The 17,817-nt window shown below is 36.8% G+C and overlaps 1 protein-coding gene across 2 annotated transcripts; it reads left to right on the top strand.

The window, feature by feature from the left end:
* Nucleotides 1–640: 640 nt before the first annotated feature.
* LOC120863252 (serine protease inhibitor Kazal-type 6) lies at nt 641–16,409 on the top strand. 2 transcript variants are annotated; one of them, XM_040239354.1, is made up of 6 exons: nt 641–717; nt 916–1,059; nt 3,986–4,008; nt 11,303–11,377; nt 14,519–14,634; nt 16,155–16,409. In XM_040239354.1, the coding sequence occupies exons 2-6, from the start codon at nt 1,002–1,004 to the stop codon at nt 16,198–16,200; spliced, it is 318 nt and encodes a 105-aa protein (XP_040095288.1). In that variant the 5' UTR covers nt 641–717; nt 916–1,001; the 3' UTR covers nt 16,201–16,409. The 2 variants fall into 2 exon arrangements, with proteins under 2 accessions (XP_040095288.1, XP_040095289.1); XM_040239355.1 differs by lacking the exon at nt 11,303–11,377.
* The last annotated feature ends 1,408 nt before the right edge of the window (nt 16,410–17,817 follow it).

The raw sequence follows: 17,817 nt of genomic DNA, 5'->3' as shown, positions 1-17,817 counted from the left end.
AAGATCCTCTTGATCAAGGTGAAAGAGAAGAATGAAAAAGCTCACTTAAAACTCAATATTCCAAAAACTAAGATCTTGGCATCTGGTCCCATCACGTCATGGCACGTAGAGGGGAAACAATGGAAACAGTGACAGACTTTATTTTCTCGGGCTCCAAAATCACTGAGGACAGTGACTGCAGCCATGAAATTAAAAGATGCCTGCATCAGTTTACTTTTAGGAAAAAGGAGAAATATTCAATATTTCTAATTTCAAATATTCCTCGATATAGTAACTGTTTAAAATATCCTTTACAAAAAAAAACACACACACACATATTACTCCCTGCTCATTCTGAATCAACAATTGAAAATCACTGGCATTGGACTAAAATAAAGATTTTTTCAAATAACTGTTGTATTTCAGCCTGGAAAATAATTTTTCTCATGCAGCTCTGGTGACTGTGTAGACGACCCACCTCTTTTAGGTACATCTTGGATGATGTGGAGTCTGAAAATCCAAGTTACACCCGAGATTCCATTCCCTGGTGGTGACTCATTGGGATCACAGACATGCAGGACCTGTCTGAAAGAGACACAGCATCAAGTGGGGCTCCACCAGTGAGTCATCCCTTTCATACAGTGAAACCTTAAAGGGAAGGGTAGGGAGGATGTATTGACGGTTAGGAAAACACAGATTACTGGTGGAAAATGACATCCTCTATTAATAAGATCTAAGGTAAGATCTAAGGTACGACTCATATAATTGTTCTAATTTTTAAGATTGATGGGGAGCATGAAGCATTTCTTTAAATTGGTGACAGGTTCCAATAAATGCCTATATAGGACTACAGATGGTTTCAGAATGCGAGTTTATAAAGAAGGTGGAGATCCCAGCTCCCTTTATCACGTCTATATATATATATATATGTCTTAGTGTGTGTTTCAGAGCTCTGGGAAGTGTCTTGACAGAGAACCTGAGCTGGACAAAGCAGCCTTGATCTGAGTGAGCTAACTGGCACCATGAAAACATCAGGTGTCTTTCTGCTCCTCTTCCTGGCTCTTTTCTGCTTTTTCTCAGGTGAGTTGTTTTTTTTTTTTTCCTTAAAGTTACAATCCAATACTTATATTGAACTGGAAATGACAAGTGTATTTGTCCACCATATTTCAAAATCCTAATAATTTTAATACAAAAGATCAATTCTGAGAGATTATCATAATGACTGCAATAATGAAAATGGGTGATGGTAATAATGAAATAACTTTCATCTGTTGAGCATACACTATATTCTAGGCAGGTACTCAGGGCTTTTATGCATTATCTGCAACACACATAACAAGGTATTCATAGACACATTCCATATATAAGAAAACTGTGGCACAAAACAGTTAAGAAAATTTTAAGGACTTGTAACTGAGTTTGAGCAAGCTCCCGGAGTCAGTGATGGACAGGGAAGCCTGTCATACCGTGGTTCATGGCATCCCAAAGAGTCAGACACGACTGAGTGACTGAACTGAACTAGTAAGCAGAATTTGGAATTTGAATCTAGGTCTTCTAGACATCACAGGTGGTATGGAGAATTGATAACTATTTTAAATATTAGCTTGGCTTTCCAAGACAAAGCTAAGCTTTTCAGTCCTCATTATTCTTATAATTAGGACTCAAATAACTGAAACTGAAACAAGCAGAAAACAGGAAACTCAGAGAATCCTTCAGAAAAAAATCACTGAACCTCAGAATTCATAAACATATGTTATTGGTGAACTAAACAACTCTTGAAGTAGGGGAGTATCTAAGGCCACATTAATGAGCAGCAGTCATATATTCTATCAATTCTGATTATTCAAAGGACAACTGTACTTCAGTCTGATGCCTTTCATCATATCATCATCCATGTGAATGAACAAGGCCACTGCATCTATTTTTTTTCTTTCTTTCTTATCCTATTCTGTGCCTTTGTAGTGGACAAAATACACACTAGAGTCTTTGGACCCAAAACCTAGGTTCATCACATCCACCAACAGCCTGTGTCAACTAAAGAAATAGGTCAATTCTCTGAGAGAGTCTTTCATTCTTAGAATGCTGGACTTGAGACTGAGTCCTAGGAATTTGCAGATCTGGTGCATCATTTTCTGTGATAAAAGTAGTTTATTTGCCTGCTATCAGAGTTTGTAGATGCCCAAACGTGTAAAAAACAACAGTTTTTCAATGAAATTGAGCAGATGAAGAAGTCATTGTTCACAGGGAACTGATATTTTCATAAGCAAATATATTCTGAATTATAAAAAAATGAAAAAAGGGTTTCTTTAATATTATGAAGTAATTCTGACTAGGAAAGCCAAGTAACTCAAGCAAGTGGATCAGTCAACTGCTAAAATGGTGTACAAACAGATTTGACTATATTAAAATCTACTTGCAAAGACTGTCTAAGTAATTAATAACTTCTTATTGCCTTTTTTTTAACAAAGGCTAATTGGATCTGGTTGACTAATACAAACAAATACTAATACTAGAACAAGGTCCCTGATAGACATGATGACATTTGGGAAGGCAAAGTGCCCTGTTGAGACCAAGAGGAATAAATTTCAGTCCTGGCATTTCCATTTTATAGCTGTGTGACCATTCTGAGTCTCGTTTTCCTCATCTGTAAAATATGGATATAAAAGGACTAGCCCTGGGGAGTTAAATGAGAAAATGCATATAAAACATTTAACATAGTGGAACATAGTAAGTGTTTGAAAAATGTCTATTAATATTGCCATCACTAAATTTAAAAAATAAAAGTACTAGTTTGGCTCAGTCATTGTTTATATTAACCTAGCTTCCACTTTGACACTTCCTACATGTAAGATGGTGATTTATACAGTGGAAAAATGGCTGAAATTTTTAAGTGAGTCTTCCCTGGTCAAAACAATTATTTGTGAGTAGTTAACAAAAACTATAGACTTCCAGACCCTATTTGGTCTCATATAATGGAATTTTTCAAGTGGTTGTCCTGGGAGTCTATATATTTAATAATCAGTCATATCATTTCAGCATGGTTGGTAATCACTACAGTAGTTCATCACTAACTTTCTTTCAAATTTAAAAGCTTTATTCTCTCCTTATCTCCGTTAACAGAGAATATACTTTGAGGTATTTCCAGTTGTCTTCCCATAAATACTGGCCACACTTCCTGTCTTTGAGGTGGCTGTGGACTTACATGTAAGGGGGTACTGCTAGTATTAGGAGTTCTATAGAAAAGGCCAGAGATCAAAATTCAGCAGCTCATATAAGGACTGAACCTAAGACTTTTATTATTACAGTATTTTTAAACCACTGTGCTAATTAGTCACAACCTAAAATCACATATTTAATCATAAAGATGGAAGAATAGAGAAGCAAGATTGCATTTTTGAAATACAATCTTTCAGGAATATAGAGAGATGTAGCAGGAAAAATGAGTCATAGAAAATGAGTTTGTTCTTGCCAGTCTAAATTTGAGCCGAGTCTTTAGAGCTGAACACAGAAGGCAGAAGAACAATTTCAGGCTCAAAGAACAGACAACAAATTCAATTCCTACCTTCAACTTCCTGAGACAAATGCTTTGGGGAGGGACCAGAAGCATTGGGAAACTTGGGAATAGCAGAGTTAGAGTCAACTTTCCAACCCAACTTCTCCAAAGCGAGGCCAGAGATGATAAATCATTTCCACAGTGAATGAGTAACACAGCCAAGACAGCAAGATGAATCTCCAGATCCTTAAACTATTTTTCTCACTCCACCCCAACCTCCCAGAAATATTACACCATCATGGTCCATATCCACACATCACTTTCCAAGTTTCTACTGTTCCCTAAGAGGAGAGCAGGTATAAAAACGTAAAGTAACCAAGCCATAACTCATTGAGATGACCAAGAACCAAGTAAAAGTACCATTTTAGGCTTTGGGATTACCTAATATTGCAAATCCCACTGCCACAAAAATTACAGCGTTTGGATTTCATGCTTTTTTTCTTTTTTTTTCAGGTGTCTTCAGTCAAGGAGCTCAGGTCAGTGTACATAATTTTATTTATTCTTCCGACCTGGGTGGCTCTTAGCTGGTACTCCCTGACCAACGAGGTCTGTCTATGTGTAAAAGAGCAAAGAAATGGACAAGTAGGACAGATGCAGAAAACAGCAGAAGTTCTTAGTTTTCTCACTACAATCTCTTTATGAGAATACTGGTTTCAGTTTAAAAGGGCCTAGACACCCACTCTCAGATTTTGTTAAAATTAAATGAATATAAATAAAAAGATAATGAATTTGTGGTAACATTCATGCTCTTTCACTGATTTCACTGTGTAATCCTGGGCAAGTTACTCAGCTTTTCTGAGCTACAATTTCCACACCTATTGAAAAGGGATATTATCATTTACCTCACAGAATCAGATTTAAATTACATAAACTATGTGGGATCATTTGGTAAACTATGTGTAGTTACATAAACTATGAAAGGATTAGTTATTGATTAATAAAGATCTTCTGAAAGAGTCAGAAGAGAGATTATTATTTTCTTTTTAGAAGTAAGGCAACCAAGAGCAGACAATTTGTTTAGTATTCTGTATTGAGTAGACACAGACTGGTTCAATCAAATTTAAATACAATTTGGGTTAAAAAGTGGAAAGGGCACAAATTATCTTTATTGTTTGGACTGGTATGTTCCAAACAACATGTTAATCCACCAACTTTTTACCAGTTTTTTTGTCCTAGCTATCAAACAGACAACACAAACAAGAGGTATTTGCCCTGCCAATCACACCCATATGTCCATACTGAACAGTAATACTTGACCTTGGCATTGGTTGTTGTTTGCCTTGCTGTGCCCAAGAACCCTTGGCATCAAAAGTTTCCAGACACTACTGCCAACTAATCGGGAGTTGGCAGAGAAGCTGAAAAATATTTTCCAACTTTAATATATCTACTACATTGCATAAGACATTTTCCTCCCAAATTTTAGTATCTCAGAAGTTGGGATGTGTCTTACAGTGAATGACACCTTATAACTAATTGCCTGTGTGTGTGTATATGTGTGTGTGCATGCAGGCACACTTGTGTGTGCATATGTATTTTTATACTGATATACATAACTGTACATCTTAAAATTGATTTCTTCTTATATTTAAATAGTTATGTCAGTACAGTCTATGTTATATATCAAAAGAAGCAAACAAGAATAAGACATAAGATCCAGCCAATATATTTTATACCTTATTAGGTAGATATATGATTAAGACCATTACACATAGGTTTTTACAATATAAACTTTAATCCTGGTTTTCTCATTAACACAAAAGTTACTTCCCTTCTTTGGGCTCTTATTTCCCAGATCTTTAATGTTTCACAGATTTTTAGTGGTTTCTAAAGTTCATTTAAAATATTCTATTGATTCTATTTCTTTAGATGAGTCTACGTCTTATATTCTGCTTGCTTTAGGATCCCTGTGGATGCTCACTCAACATGTAGATCCTCAGAGACTAGGCCAGACTTACTGAATAATAATCCCAGATAAGAGGCTTTGGATCTATATTCTAGGAATCTAGCACTGGAATGCACTGATTTTGGAGTGCTCCAGTATGTTGGAGACAATACAGATGAGTCCCAGTTTGGATATTTACTGCCTGTGTAATTTGAAGGATGTCTCTTTCCCTTCTCATTGCCTTTGTTTCCACATCTCTAAAATGAAGACTTGGATTCAATGATCGCTAAAGCCCTTCTGGCCTGAGATATCTGAATCAGTGTGAACTAAACATGCCTTGCCAAGACTGCTGTCTCTCTTCCATTCAAATATAAATAGCAAAGAAGTTGTCACCTTTTGGATGATATCAAGGCTACACTTTCTCTTCTGCAAGTCTGGAAAGAGGGTGACAGTCTGCCGGGGTCCAGCCCTGGTGGATCCAGGGAATTCTGAGGGTGGACGGAGTCGGCGTGGAAAAAACTTATTTATTTATTAAAATAAGATTAGATTAGGAAGAAATAGTGTAGTAGGAAAATTAAGTGGAGAAAGAAGCTGAATAACTTGGCTTACGGGGTCAATAAAGTTCCAGACAAGGAGCTTGCACTATCTACGTTGGGCCACCGGCGCCCACTTGAATATCAAAGGGTGCCCCGCCTTAGGCTCCCTTTTGCTCGGGTCTTAAAAGCCAGGGCAAGTAAGTAGACTTAGTGAGCCGCCCTGCTCCAGATGGAAATTCAGCCTGAAATTAGAGTAAAGAGGAGAGGGAGGGAGAGGGAGAAAAAGAGAGAGAGACACGGAGGGGAGCCAGATTCCCAAGAAACTAGGCCGAGAGACTAGTCCGAGAAACTGGTCCATCCTTTATTGTTCAGAAGGCTTTTTATAGTTTTGATAATACATGGAGATCAATGGGTAACACAAAGTTATGCAGTGTTAGCAGCCCAGATTCTTATCAAAACCAGGCTTTTCTCTTTGCATACCTAATTGTGTACACAAGTCTTAGGTGATGTACATCATCTTTTGGCCAGAAAGGACCAATTAACATTTTACAGCCTTTTTTCTGATAAGGATTTGTTAACTAGAAGACATTTGTGTTGATCTTCCTGACGTCTGGTGCCACTCTCAGAAAGCACTAAATAAAGTTACATTCTTACATAGCAAAGATACAGCAGTTTATAACAAGTGAAAGGAGTACAGTGATTTATAACAAAAGAAAAGCAATTAACTCAAAAGTCTAGTGTTGCTAACATCAAAACTACTATATATCTTTTTCCATATCCTGTTTACATTGATTAACATCCTCCCAGGTGCCTAAAAGATAAAGAATATGGAGGCCTGGCAGCAGTCATTGAGTCAACAGTGAAAACCCTCTACCAATATACTTTTTAACTCTTTAGAAAAGGCTCTGCATCTTTAAGATGCTTTAAGCTTTGTGCCTCTCACGGTTGGGGGGCTGTAAGCAATTCACAAGCTGTAAGAGGTCCGGGGAACCTGTTAGGCAAGCTAGAGAGCAATCAGAGGGGTTTAACTGAAACATCCCTTTCAAATGCAGAAGACTAAAGCCCTGATTTGACTTTTTCCAGAGAATATCAGAAGAGCAGAGTACAAAATCCGGCAGATTTTTGGTCTTTGGGGGTACATGCTCAGGAAATTCCAGGGGGAACCCCTGAAGTCTGATCACGTCCTTGCGTATGTCAGGCTTCCTTCCACATGACCTTGTCACGGGTGGGATTCCTCACGCTGGCTCCCGGCAACAGTCCCAAAGCCAGGCAGAAGAAGTTGAAGCTAACCTTGGGAGGTTGCCTGCCTAACTTTGATCCAGCCAAGACAAAGGAAGAACAATTTTTTCCCAACACCCAAGTCATTCTTTTCATGCGAAGAAGTCTTTTCATTATGAGTATCTGATGGGAGATTATAGCTAGCAGTCTTAATTATAGATCTGTAAAAGTTTCTCATTCTTTCAAAAATATTATTTGAGCTAAACAAAAAGTATCTTCTAAGACTTGAAATTCATGGTCCTGTAAAAATTTCCCCGTAAGTGTAAATGACTAATATGCTACCAAATCTTTAATCTGCCAAGTAAGAACATTAAAAAACATAAATAGTAAAATAAAAATAACTTAAGGATAAAGCTATTATTTACCATCACCACCCTTCATTTCAGAAATTGTAGTATAATATTAATAACAAATGCTTGAAAGACATAATCTCAGAATGATAGTAGATTTAACCTGGATAAATTTTTATTAGAATCACTTCCTACACTGTCTTTATTTTTCTTATTTTCTCTATCAGGCTGTATATTTGGAACCATATGCTTAAAGACATGTTTAAATGAATATTTATGACTGGGATTAACAAATCCCTCAAAAACAATGATAGGCAAATGTTTTCTTTTATAATAGTCTTAGGAATATCTAAATTTAGTTTTGTTGTACTTCAAGATAAACACATGGCAAACTTTAATACAGTTAGTAAAACAATGCTCTTGACTAGAAAATGGTGTTGTTCATGCTTCCTAATAACCTTGAATTCACTTATAACTATTATATTGACAGAATACTTAAACATTAATACAATTTGGAGATGTTAGTCAGCCTCAACAACTTAGCTATAGAGGAAAACCAAGGCCTCAGCAAGAGGACGTCACTGAGTCAGGTTTACCAATAGCAGTAAAGCTGTGCAGTCATCATCTCAGGATATGTCCATAGCTCCATGCTACCTCTAACCAGCAACAGTAAGCAATTATGCAGTTCATGGGAAAGTGCTTCGAGCAGTGTAATTATCTAACAAATACAGAATAGTGTTCACTAGCCTCATGTCCTAAAGAAGTAATGGAAACAGTAGTTTCAAGTAAGATGACTTGTCTCCCTGTGTTGAAGGGATTTGGAAACTTGAAGGAAATGGAGGCAAAGAGAGTAAAATTCATTATATAAGCTTCAGGTCAGAAATGGGTATAGGTAGTAAATCTGAAATTGGTGAAGAGGCTTAAGATAAAGAAATACATGAAAGGGAACACTTGTTCCCTTTCTATCCCTGAGGGATAGAAATGATGATGTTTTAATCTGAGGGTAGGTTGAGGGATTTGAAGAATTGTGCTCTGATGGAGTGGAGAAGGCAATGGCACCCTACTCTAGTACTCCTGCCTGGAAAATCCCATGGATGGAGGAGCCTGGAAGGCTGCAGTCCATGGGGTTGCTGAGAGTCGGACACAACTGAGCGACTTCACTTTCACTTTTCACTTTTCACTTTCATGCATTGGAGAAGGGAATGGCAACCCACTCCAGTGTACTTGCCTGGAGAATCCCAGAGATGGGGGAGTCTGGTGGGCTGCCATCTATGGGGTCACAAAGAGTCGGACACAACTGAAGTGACTTAGCAGCAGCTGTGATGGAGAGTGGAAAAATTAGAATGCAAAACTAATTGAGAGGGAAAAATACAGAGGTCTATTTTGGACATAAATGAATATTAAGTATGAATCAAACTGTTAATTAAAGGTATCTTGTATATTTCTGACAAGCAGAAACTAGACATTGAAATTTTGAAGACAAGAAAAAAAGTCTAGGACTCATTAGTATCATCTGGGGAAACACATGTTCTTAGAGAAAATCAAGTATATAAAGTTTTCTTGAAAATGTATGTAATTAATACTCAGAAAGAAGCTAGAAAAGATAATAAAAAAGAGAAGAAATAGCTGGAAAACTGGGGGTCTGACATATATGAATCAGAAAGGAGTTTTGAAAAGGTGGGGGTAGTCAAGAATAGCACATATCATAAAGAAATCATGAACATTTTATAAATATCCAATGGATCCTGAAAGATGTCATTTGTAGAGCAGTTTTGGTTGTATGGAAGCACTATTAAAACAGAGGAAGTAGAAGTCAAGTTAGAGAGGGGTTAGGAAAACTGGTATTAAAGGGGGCTGGGAAAGACAGGGGCTATTTTACCCACAAAGGTAGTATTTTTCAGTAAAGAGAAGAAATGAAGTCTTACATCCTAGGGGACTGTGTGTTTCTGCAAATTTTCACTGGATTTTTTTAGAATTAAAATATTGAAACTCAACATTCCAAAAACTAAGATCATGGCATCTAGTTCCATCAACTTCATGGCAAATAGAAGCGAAAAAAGGGGAAGCAGTGACAGATTTTATTTTCTTGGGCTCCAAAATCACTGTAGACGGTGACTACAGCCATGAAGTTAAAAGATGCTTGCTCCTTGGAAAGAAAGCTATGACAAACCTAGACAGCATGTTAAAAAGCAGAGGCATCACATTGCTGACAAAGGTCCGTATAGTCAAAACTATGGTTTTTCCAATAGTCATGTATGGATGTGAGAGTTAGACCATAAAGAAGGCAGAGCGCTGAAAAACTGACACTTTTGAATTATGGTGCTGGAGAAGACTCTTCAGAGTCTCTTGGACTGCAAGGAGATCACAACAGTCAATCTGAAAGGAAATAAACCCTGAATTCTCATTGGAAGAACTGTTGCTGAAGCTCCAATACTGATGCAAAGAACTGACTCACTTGAAAAGACCCTGAAGCTGGGAAAGATTGAAGGCAAAAGGAAAACAGGAAAGCAGAGGATGAGATAGTTAGACAGTATCATTGACTCAATGGAGATGAATTTTAGCCAACTCCAGGAGATAGTGGAAGACAGGGGAGCCTGGCATGCTATAGTCCATGGGGTCCCAGAGTCAGACATGAGTGAACAATAACAGCAACCAGCCTGGCTCACTGCCTCAGAGCAGTGATTTCTGGCTGGCTCTGTAACGGCCTTCTGCCAAGGCCATATTCTGAGCCTTTGGCCACCCGATGTGAACAGCTGGCTGACTGGAAAAGACCCTGATGCTGGGAAAGATTGAAGGCAGGAGGAGAAGGGGACAACAGAGGACGAGATGGTTGGATGGCATCACTGATTCAATGGACATGAATTTGAGCAAGCTCCAGGAGATGGTGAAGGACAGGGAAGCCTGGTGTGTTGCAGTCCATGGGGTCGCAAAGAGTCAGACACAACTGAGTGACTGAAAAAAAAACAAAAACAAATTTCTGGAATTCTCTGAGGGTGATTCTTTTCTGTCCCTAGTCACCATGCTACAATTTTTTCACGAGTGAAGAGTATCCTTTAGACATGAAGGAGGAAGCATTTGAACAATAGTTATTTCTCCCACCAAACTGAAGAACTAAGGACCTAGCTTTACTAAGCTATTTCACCACAAGAAGTCACAGGTACAATTTGGATTATCAAAGCTGGAGCATCCTTAGGGATTTTCTAGTCTCATGACACTTAGCATTCTTTATGAGTTACAGAGCCTTTCGGAATGTGATGAGAGATACAGTTAGTGCAGGCCTACAATGAGAGGCTTATTTTCTACACTACTCCTTCAGGACTATTTCAAATATTCCACACTGACTTTCTACAACTCTTAAGGTGACTACTTTTGATTGTTATAAAAACCCTGGGAATGAGGCATGGCAACTGTATTTGGGGGTTTTGTTTGTTTCTAAAATTTTGGTTAAGAAAATTGAGGCACAGATGTTGAGTACTTTGTCCAAGATAACACAACTGCCCAATGGCAAGTGGCAGAAAAAGCTCTATAACATGATTCCTGAGCTTACTTCAGGGGTCACGGGAAGCCACTGCAATTTACAAGTATGTAGAGTCATGTGCCTATGTTAATTTAAGGGGGCTTGGTAATATACCAGTTAGTTGATTTGGTTTTATTCACCGAAATCCTTTGCTTTGCCTGGTCCTATTCCCAGGGGTGATGGAAGGGTCAGGGGAGGGAGGAGGGATCTAGAAATTCTCAAAGCAAAGAACCTCCCCAAGTGCCACTTCCATGTTGCTTTCTGAAGGACAAAAGAGGCTGCAACACAAGATCAGAGGGCTGGATGCCAAGAAAAGGTGGCTTAAGGAGGCGTCTCTTTCAAGTAAGAGGCTTTTTTTCTTTTCCTTACCTGACCCGAGAGGCCACGTTCAGCATCTTTCCCATATGCTGCTTCGTGGTAAACATCTTTGCCACAGGTGTTTCAGTCCTTGTGTAACTAATTAGCTGTAAGGCAATTTTTCCACAAAAGATAAACCGGTTGATGGCTTGGGCTGGTATTTCAGCTTTTACTGGTTGACAGATTTCATTTCTCCATTGATATGGTATTCCCATTTTTATATTATATAAATCTTGGCCCTTATAATGGCCTGGATAGTGAGGAGCACCCTGGCAGTTTTAAAATAATGGCTAATAAAAACTTCACATATGGGCTTGGCAGAAAATACGGTGGTAATACTTATTTGGCACTACACCAGGAACAAACGACAGTGTAAAATCTTTACAAAGTAAAACAAATAGTTACACATATGTATCCTAGTATTTGGAAAACAATACCACTCTTAATGAAGGCAGAAATTTTAGTAAAAAAAGTGTGATGCCAAATGAGGAAACAAATTAGCAGAAAAAGGTGTAATACTATGAACTAAAGATGTTGAAGGCAGGTACTTAGGAACAACCCATAAAATTAAATTAGGTATTTGTGCAATATGGCCATGAATCTGCACACATTTTAAGTGCATTCAAATATGCTATATTTTGCAATAAAGTCTTTTTAATTTTGCTATGAAAAATAAATTTCACTATATTGTCATTAATGTCTCTCTTTTATTTTTAGTAATTTTATCTTTTATGGAAAAATTGCTTTATGGTCAATTAGCTATACATCAAAGTGTGGCAAAGATGTTTACAGCAAAGAAGTTGACGATGAAAATATATAGAACCTATAGGGAGACATGTATCTCTGACTGAGATGCCCTTTTTCTCAGTTTCCACATTGCCTGTATTTGTCACATTGTGGCCTTTATGACACACAGTGCTGTAATTATCTGCCCTTCTCTGATTCCCTAATGCAGATAAGATGATGAGCTTATTGATATATTTATAACTGCTTCCTTCTTATAGCACCAGCACCAAGCACTGTGTTCTCTAAATACTAGTTACCCATTAGCTCTATGTGAAATAAAACATGATGTTTCTGTGGTTTAAAGAATTTTCTTGACTCATGCACACAACTGCAAATGTGTAGTGACATAAATACAAATGCATTGTTTTGTTTGTTTGTTTGTTAATAGTCTATGGTTTCCCTGGTAGCTCAGACAGTAAAGAATCAGCCTGCAATGTGGCAGGTTCGATCCCTGGGTCAGGAAGGTCCCCTGGAGAAGGAAATGGCAACCCACTCCAGTATTCTTGCTTGGAAAAGCCCATGGACAGAAAAGCCTAGCGGGCTACAGTCCATGTAGTCTCAGAGTCAGACATGACTGAGTGAGTAACACACATACATTCTGTGGTTTATAACATCCTAAAGATTTTCCAGCTTTTATTTTCTATTTGGAGACCTAAAGAAAAGATTACTCTCCTGAAAGTGGTATGAGAAGATGGAGTTATCTGTAAGAGTAGAGGAGAAAGTGGGCCTATATGTAGGACAATAAGAAGCCTGGGTATCTTCTATCTGACCCAGCCCTAAGAAAATCACTGGTTAGTTTCATACTACCCATTCTTAATAGTACAAGATGCCAAATTTCAACAAAAAGTTATATTCAAGAGTTTTGGATACGTTAAACCTGATATATGTGATAATATTTTTAAAACTCAGTGTTATGGCTTTTTTGCTGGGCATCTGCTCGTGCAAAGTTTCAGGGGGCTTTGTCAGTATATAACGGTTTGCTAATACTTTAAACAAATGATTCATCTTACCTGTGCCCATACAGTCCCCTAATAAGTTACTTTAATAAAGTCTACATGGCCTGACTATAAGCAAGGTCAAGGTATATCATGACAGTTGGTCTTTATTTCTCTCAATGAAGATTTGTTGGAAATCAACAACTGTATATTGCCAGAAATTCTGGGTCAGCCATGAAAAGTATGTTCAAGCACTGGTCTCAGTGCTTCTGGTTGTATGGCACTGGTAAGCCACTTAATGTTCTAAGGATCAATATTCATGTCTGTAAATTGGCTAATACGTTTTATCTTGTTCAATGTGAATCTCAGTGTTACTGTGAGATGATGGAGTTGATCCATGTGAGAAAAGTTTGGAGATTATGAAGCAACTGATAAACATAAGACAGTATTATTTTAATAAAACTATGGTGGGGTAAAGTATGGTCCTTCTATTCATGTTTAAATGTCACTTCATTCCACATAGCTGCCATCTGAAGGAGTTCAGTTTTACCTACTGCATATTGCTTGTTCTCTGGAATAAAATGGCTCATATGTTATCTGCACACCAAATACTGACTCAATTGAGAGTGAATTGAAAAGAATCTTAAAACTCCAGACTAATTCCAAGATATCACTATAACTAAGGAGATACATTAGTAGCATAATCATTCCTTCTATAGAGCCCGTGATGATAATTATTAATTGGTCACAGCGTGTTTTCTCAGGGCTAGATGCAACCTCAGAATCCTTCAAAACAGAACAGTTTAGGGCAGTCATTACTCAGTTATTGTAGTAGGCACAAAAGTTCAAATTCTACAGATTCTGGGACAGAGTAAGTTAATGTAAAGAATTTTGTTTTCAAGTGATAACAAACTGATATAGCAGCCACGGGAAAACTGACCAGTTATCCAGACCAGGAATCGAACCTGTGTCTGCTGCAGGGGAAATGTGGACCCCTAACCACTGGACAACCAGGGAATCCCAATACAGTTTCTTTTTTTTTTTTTGCCCCCCATTTAAAGACCCAAAACTACTCTCAACTGGTGCAAATTAGCACTGGAGGATAAAATCATACCCATAGCATTTGTCTCATTCCTCCTGTAAGAAATAAGCCTCTGCCTTATATCATTAACATACCCCTGAATACAGTGATTATAGACATGTGTTCTTTAAAGAAAAAATCTTAATTATGTTTAATATATTCTAGTTAGAAAAAGAAAGTGATTTTTTACTTAGAAAACTTTACACCACAACTATATACAATAATATGTATAATTTTAAGTTTACTGTCCACAACTTCTGTTCTGAGGGACAGTCCCTTAGATAGAATGCACTAATATCAATGTCACTGCGTTTACTTTGCTAGGTTGACTGTGGTGAGTTCAAGGACCCCAAGGTCTACTGTACTCGGGAATCTAATCCCCACTGTGGTTCTGATGGCCAGACATATGGCAATAAATGTGCCTTCTGTAAGGCAGTGGTGTAAGTATCATATTCATCAAATCTACCTTGCAAACACAAACTTCCAGAATAAGATTATGACACTTTCCTTGAGATATTCTAGAAAGTTCTACTCATACCCATCCATAGAAACTGAAGTAATAAGCTTCAGGCAAATGAGTTGAAAACAAATGAAACAAAAACAACCCCGCCCCGCCCCGCCAGAGTTATCTGAAGGTTTCTAAATTATCTAAAAACATAATCTCAGGTATTTCACTTTGTTAGTATTTTTGATTCAGGTAATTTTTAAAAAAAATTTTTATATGTCTTTAAGCATTTTGATACATTTTGTTATTTTTTCATTTATTTCTAATTAAAATTTCAATCATTTTCATACAATTATGTTTGTTATTATAATTTTGGAAAAGATGAAAGAATTTTAGAAGTGTAGTCAAGTTAAAAAATTCCTCAAAATCAGAAACACGAAAAACTTAGGAGAAAATTTATCAATAAAAATATTATCCAAATTATTTTCTGATATTTATTTTATAAAAAATAATATATTTTGAAGGCAATAAGTTCCATTCATTCTGATGAAAATAGCCTTTCAATAAACAACAGAGAGGATTATCCTTTATTATCCAGACTATACAAATTTTACCAATTATATTAGGAAGATTCTATCAAAGAAAAATATTTATTGAGTTTACATGTTTACAAGAAACAAAACAAGTGCTATAGATTTTAGTCTATACTATTTTAGTTGACTGTTAGATTCCTGATGAAATGTAATTTATATTTAATAAATATTTATTCCATCAATTAATCAGTCGTTTGGTCTGACTGCTCTAAAAGCCAGGGGATTTAAGCAAGATAAAAATGATCACACCTCCTAGTGTCTTCTACCACTGTCATCATTTTCTTGTATTAGAGTTTCTTCTATGAATACCTTAACTTTCCTTAATTAACCCATAAAATTCCTAGGCACAGGGAATATATAAATCCCTATCAATAACAGGGCTAAGCATGTAGAATGATATTAACAAATATTAAATCTATAAATAATACACATGTGCCTATATTTCTATATATCTGACAAATCAATACCAAAATTTTCCCAGGAGAAGGGCAGTAGGGTAAGGTGAGATTTGATTTAATGGGCCCATATTACTGAGAGGGCCTGAAAACATGTCTGCTAAAAAATGCCAAAGGCCTGAATATTTGGTTCAACTTCTTACATCTTCTATCAGGTTAGAACTATGACAGTAGAGTCTCTTTGCAATTATATCTCCATTCACTTTTACATCTGTATACATATTTACTCTCAGATAATGAACAGTTAAAATCAAAAGGTCTAAACCTTAGTAAAACTCTGAAGTTTAGGATTCATACTTTCTGCAATTAGGCCAGATGTTACCTCCAAGTGTATTTAACTAACACCTAATCATAGACATGGATACCTGTGAATCAATTGATTCTGTGACAGTTAAACCTTTTTCCAACCTGTGTGATGGATAGTAATGCTATTGCACTGAGTATATATTTGTCTTTCTTTTTTGTAGGAAAAGTGGTGGGAAAATCAACCTAAAGCACCGTGGAAAATGCTGAATCAGAACCAGAATGCTGAAAATGCTGAATCAGAGAGCTGACTTCCCAGCTCTCTCATATTTCTTTACTTGCCTCTGCTTTTACTTTACTTTTCTCTAGCGAATCCCTTCAATTTATAAAGACACACCTTCTACTCTACCTTGAGCTTAGGGTATTCCATATATATTTCCCTTGATTCGCTTGACAATAAAGTAAATTCTGTAAAATCACTATTTTTTTTTCTTTTTATAATTTGTCATCAACAAAACAAAACAAAACCTACAGATACAATATAGGATACTGACCTGGCATAAACTTGGATAAAAAGACCTGTTTTTCTGATGGAAATCAACCATGAAGTGGTCACCATGGGAACCTAGGCAAACCCCCTCCCTCCTCTTTTTTTTTTTCCACTTTATTTTTTAATTGAAGGATAACTGCTTTACGGAATTTTGTTGTTTTCTGTCAAACACCAACAAGAATCAGCCATAGGTACATCCATGTCCTTCTTTCTCTTTATTCTTGGAATTTCGGTATAAATAATGAAGGAACTTTTACTGAGATGATCATATGTCTATAATTATTTTACAGTATGATTTAAGTCTTAGATCACAAATTACAGTTTCTTCCTAATTTCAGGAAAAATATTTTATATAAAAATACAACATTTATCCTCTCTGGACCATAGTTTTCTCATCTCTAGGGAATGATGGATTATATTACTACATAATAGATACTTCATAAAGACCTACTTTATTTGGCTTTCCAGCAACATCAAAGGATCTAGAAGAAAGAAGTGAATATATGTTCAATAAATAATGAATAGCTGCAAAGTCTCTAAAACTGTGTACATTAAGGAATGTAATTAACTGATGTTAATCATGGAATGAGAGGGTTCATGAAATGTGAGAAATCTAAAAGCCCAGAGAAAGCTTACTTATACTGCCAAAGGAAAAAAGCTCCAGTTAGTAGAAAAGCCAAGGTTAAAACAGAGCTCTTTTGATAACCAGTTCCATCTCCACGTAGCTGGCTCAATCCTAGGAACACAAGCTAGATATATAAATATCTCATTCTGAGCCATCCAGTTGGAAGTACTGAAAAACTACCCTTTGAGTACTCTAATTCAATATAGCATGTATTTACAGATAACATCTTCCTGGGTGAACTCACACAGAAGACCGATCTAGATATATTTACTAGATGATCATCCCTCTGCCAGCAAATATTTACTGGGTGCCTACTCTGAAGGAGGCTCTGGTCTCCATGCTTAAAATACAGTTATGGATAGGGATGAGAAAGGGAAAAACATACAGACAGACAGACAAACAAACAAAAAAAAACCCTATCTTGATGAAGCTTATATCACAGGAAGAGGTAACAGACAAAAAATAATCATAATAAGTAAATAAATAACATAGTAGTACTTAAGGAGAGACAGTAGCCAATTGCAATACTAAGTCAGATGATTAGAAGAGTTCTAACTAGAAGAAATGGAGATGAGGGAGTTGGCCAAACAAGTATCTTGTGAAACAGCAAAAGGAAAAGCCAAAAAACAGTCCTTTAATCTGAAGGACACCTGATTTGTTCGAGGTTCAGCAAGGAAGCAACAGTGACAGCAGAGGGGTGAGTGTGAGGGCA

The sequence above is a fragment of the Oryx dammah genome, unplaced genomic scaffold (assembly GCF_014754425.2).
Source record: "Oryx dammah isolate SB20612 unplaced genomic scaffold, SCBI_Odam_1.1 HiC_scaffold_5, whole genome shotgun sequence".
In the NCBI taxonomy this organism is placed as follows: Eukaryota; Metazoa; Chordata; class Mammalia; order Artiodactyla; family Bovidae; genus Oryx; species Oryx dammah.
Note: the sequence above shows the minus strand (reverse complement) of the source record. Positions and strands in the feature narration are given on the sequence as shown.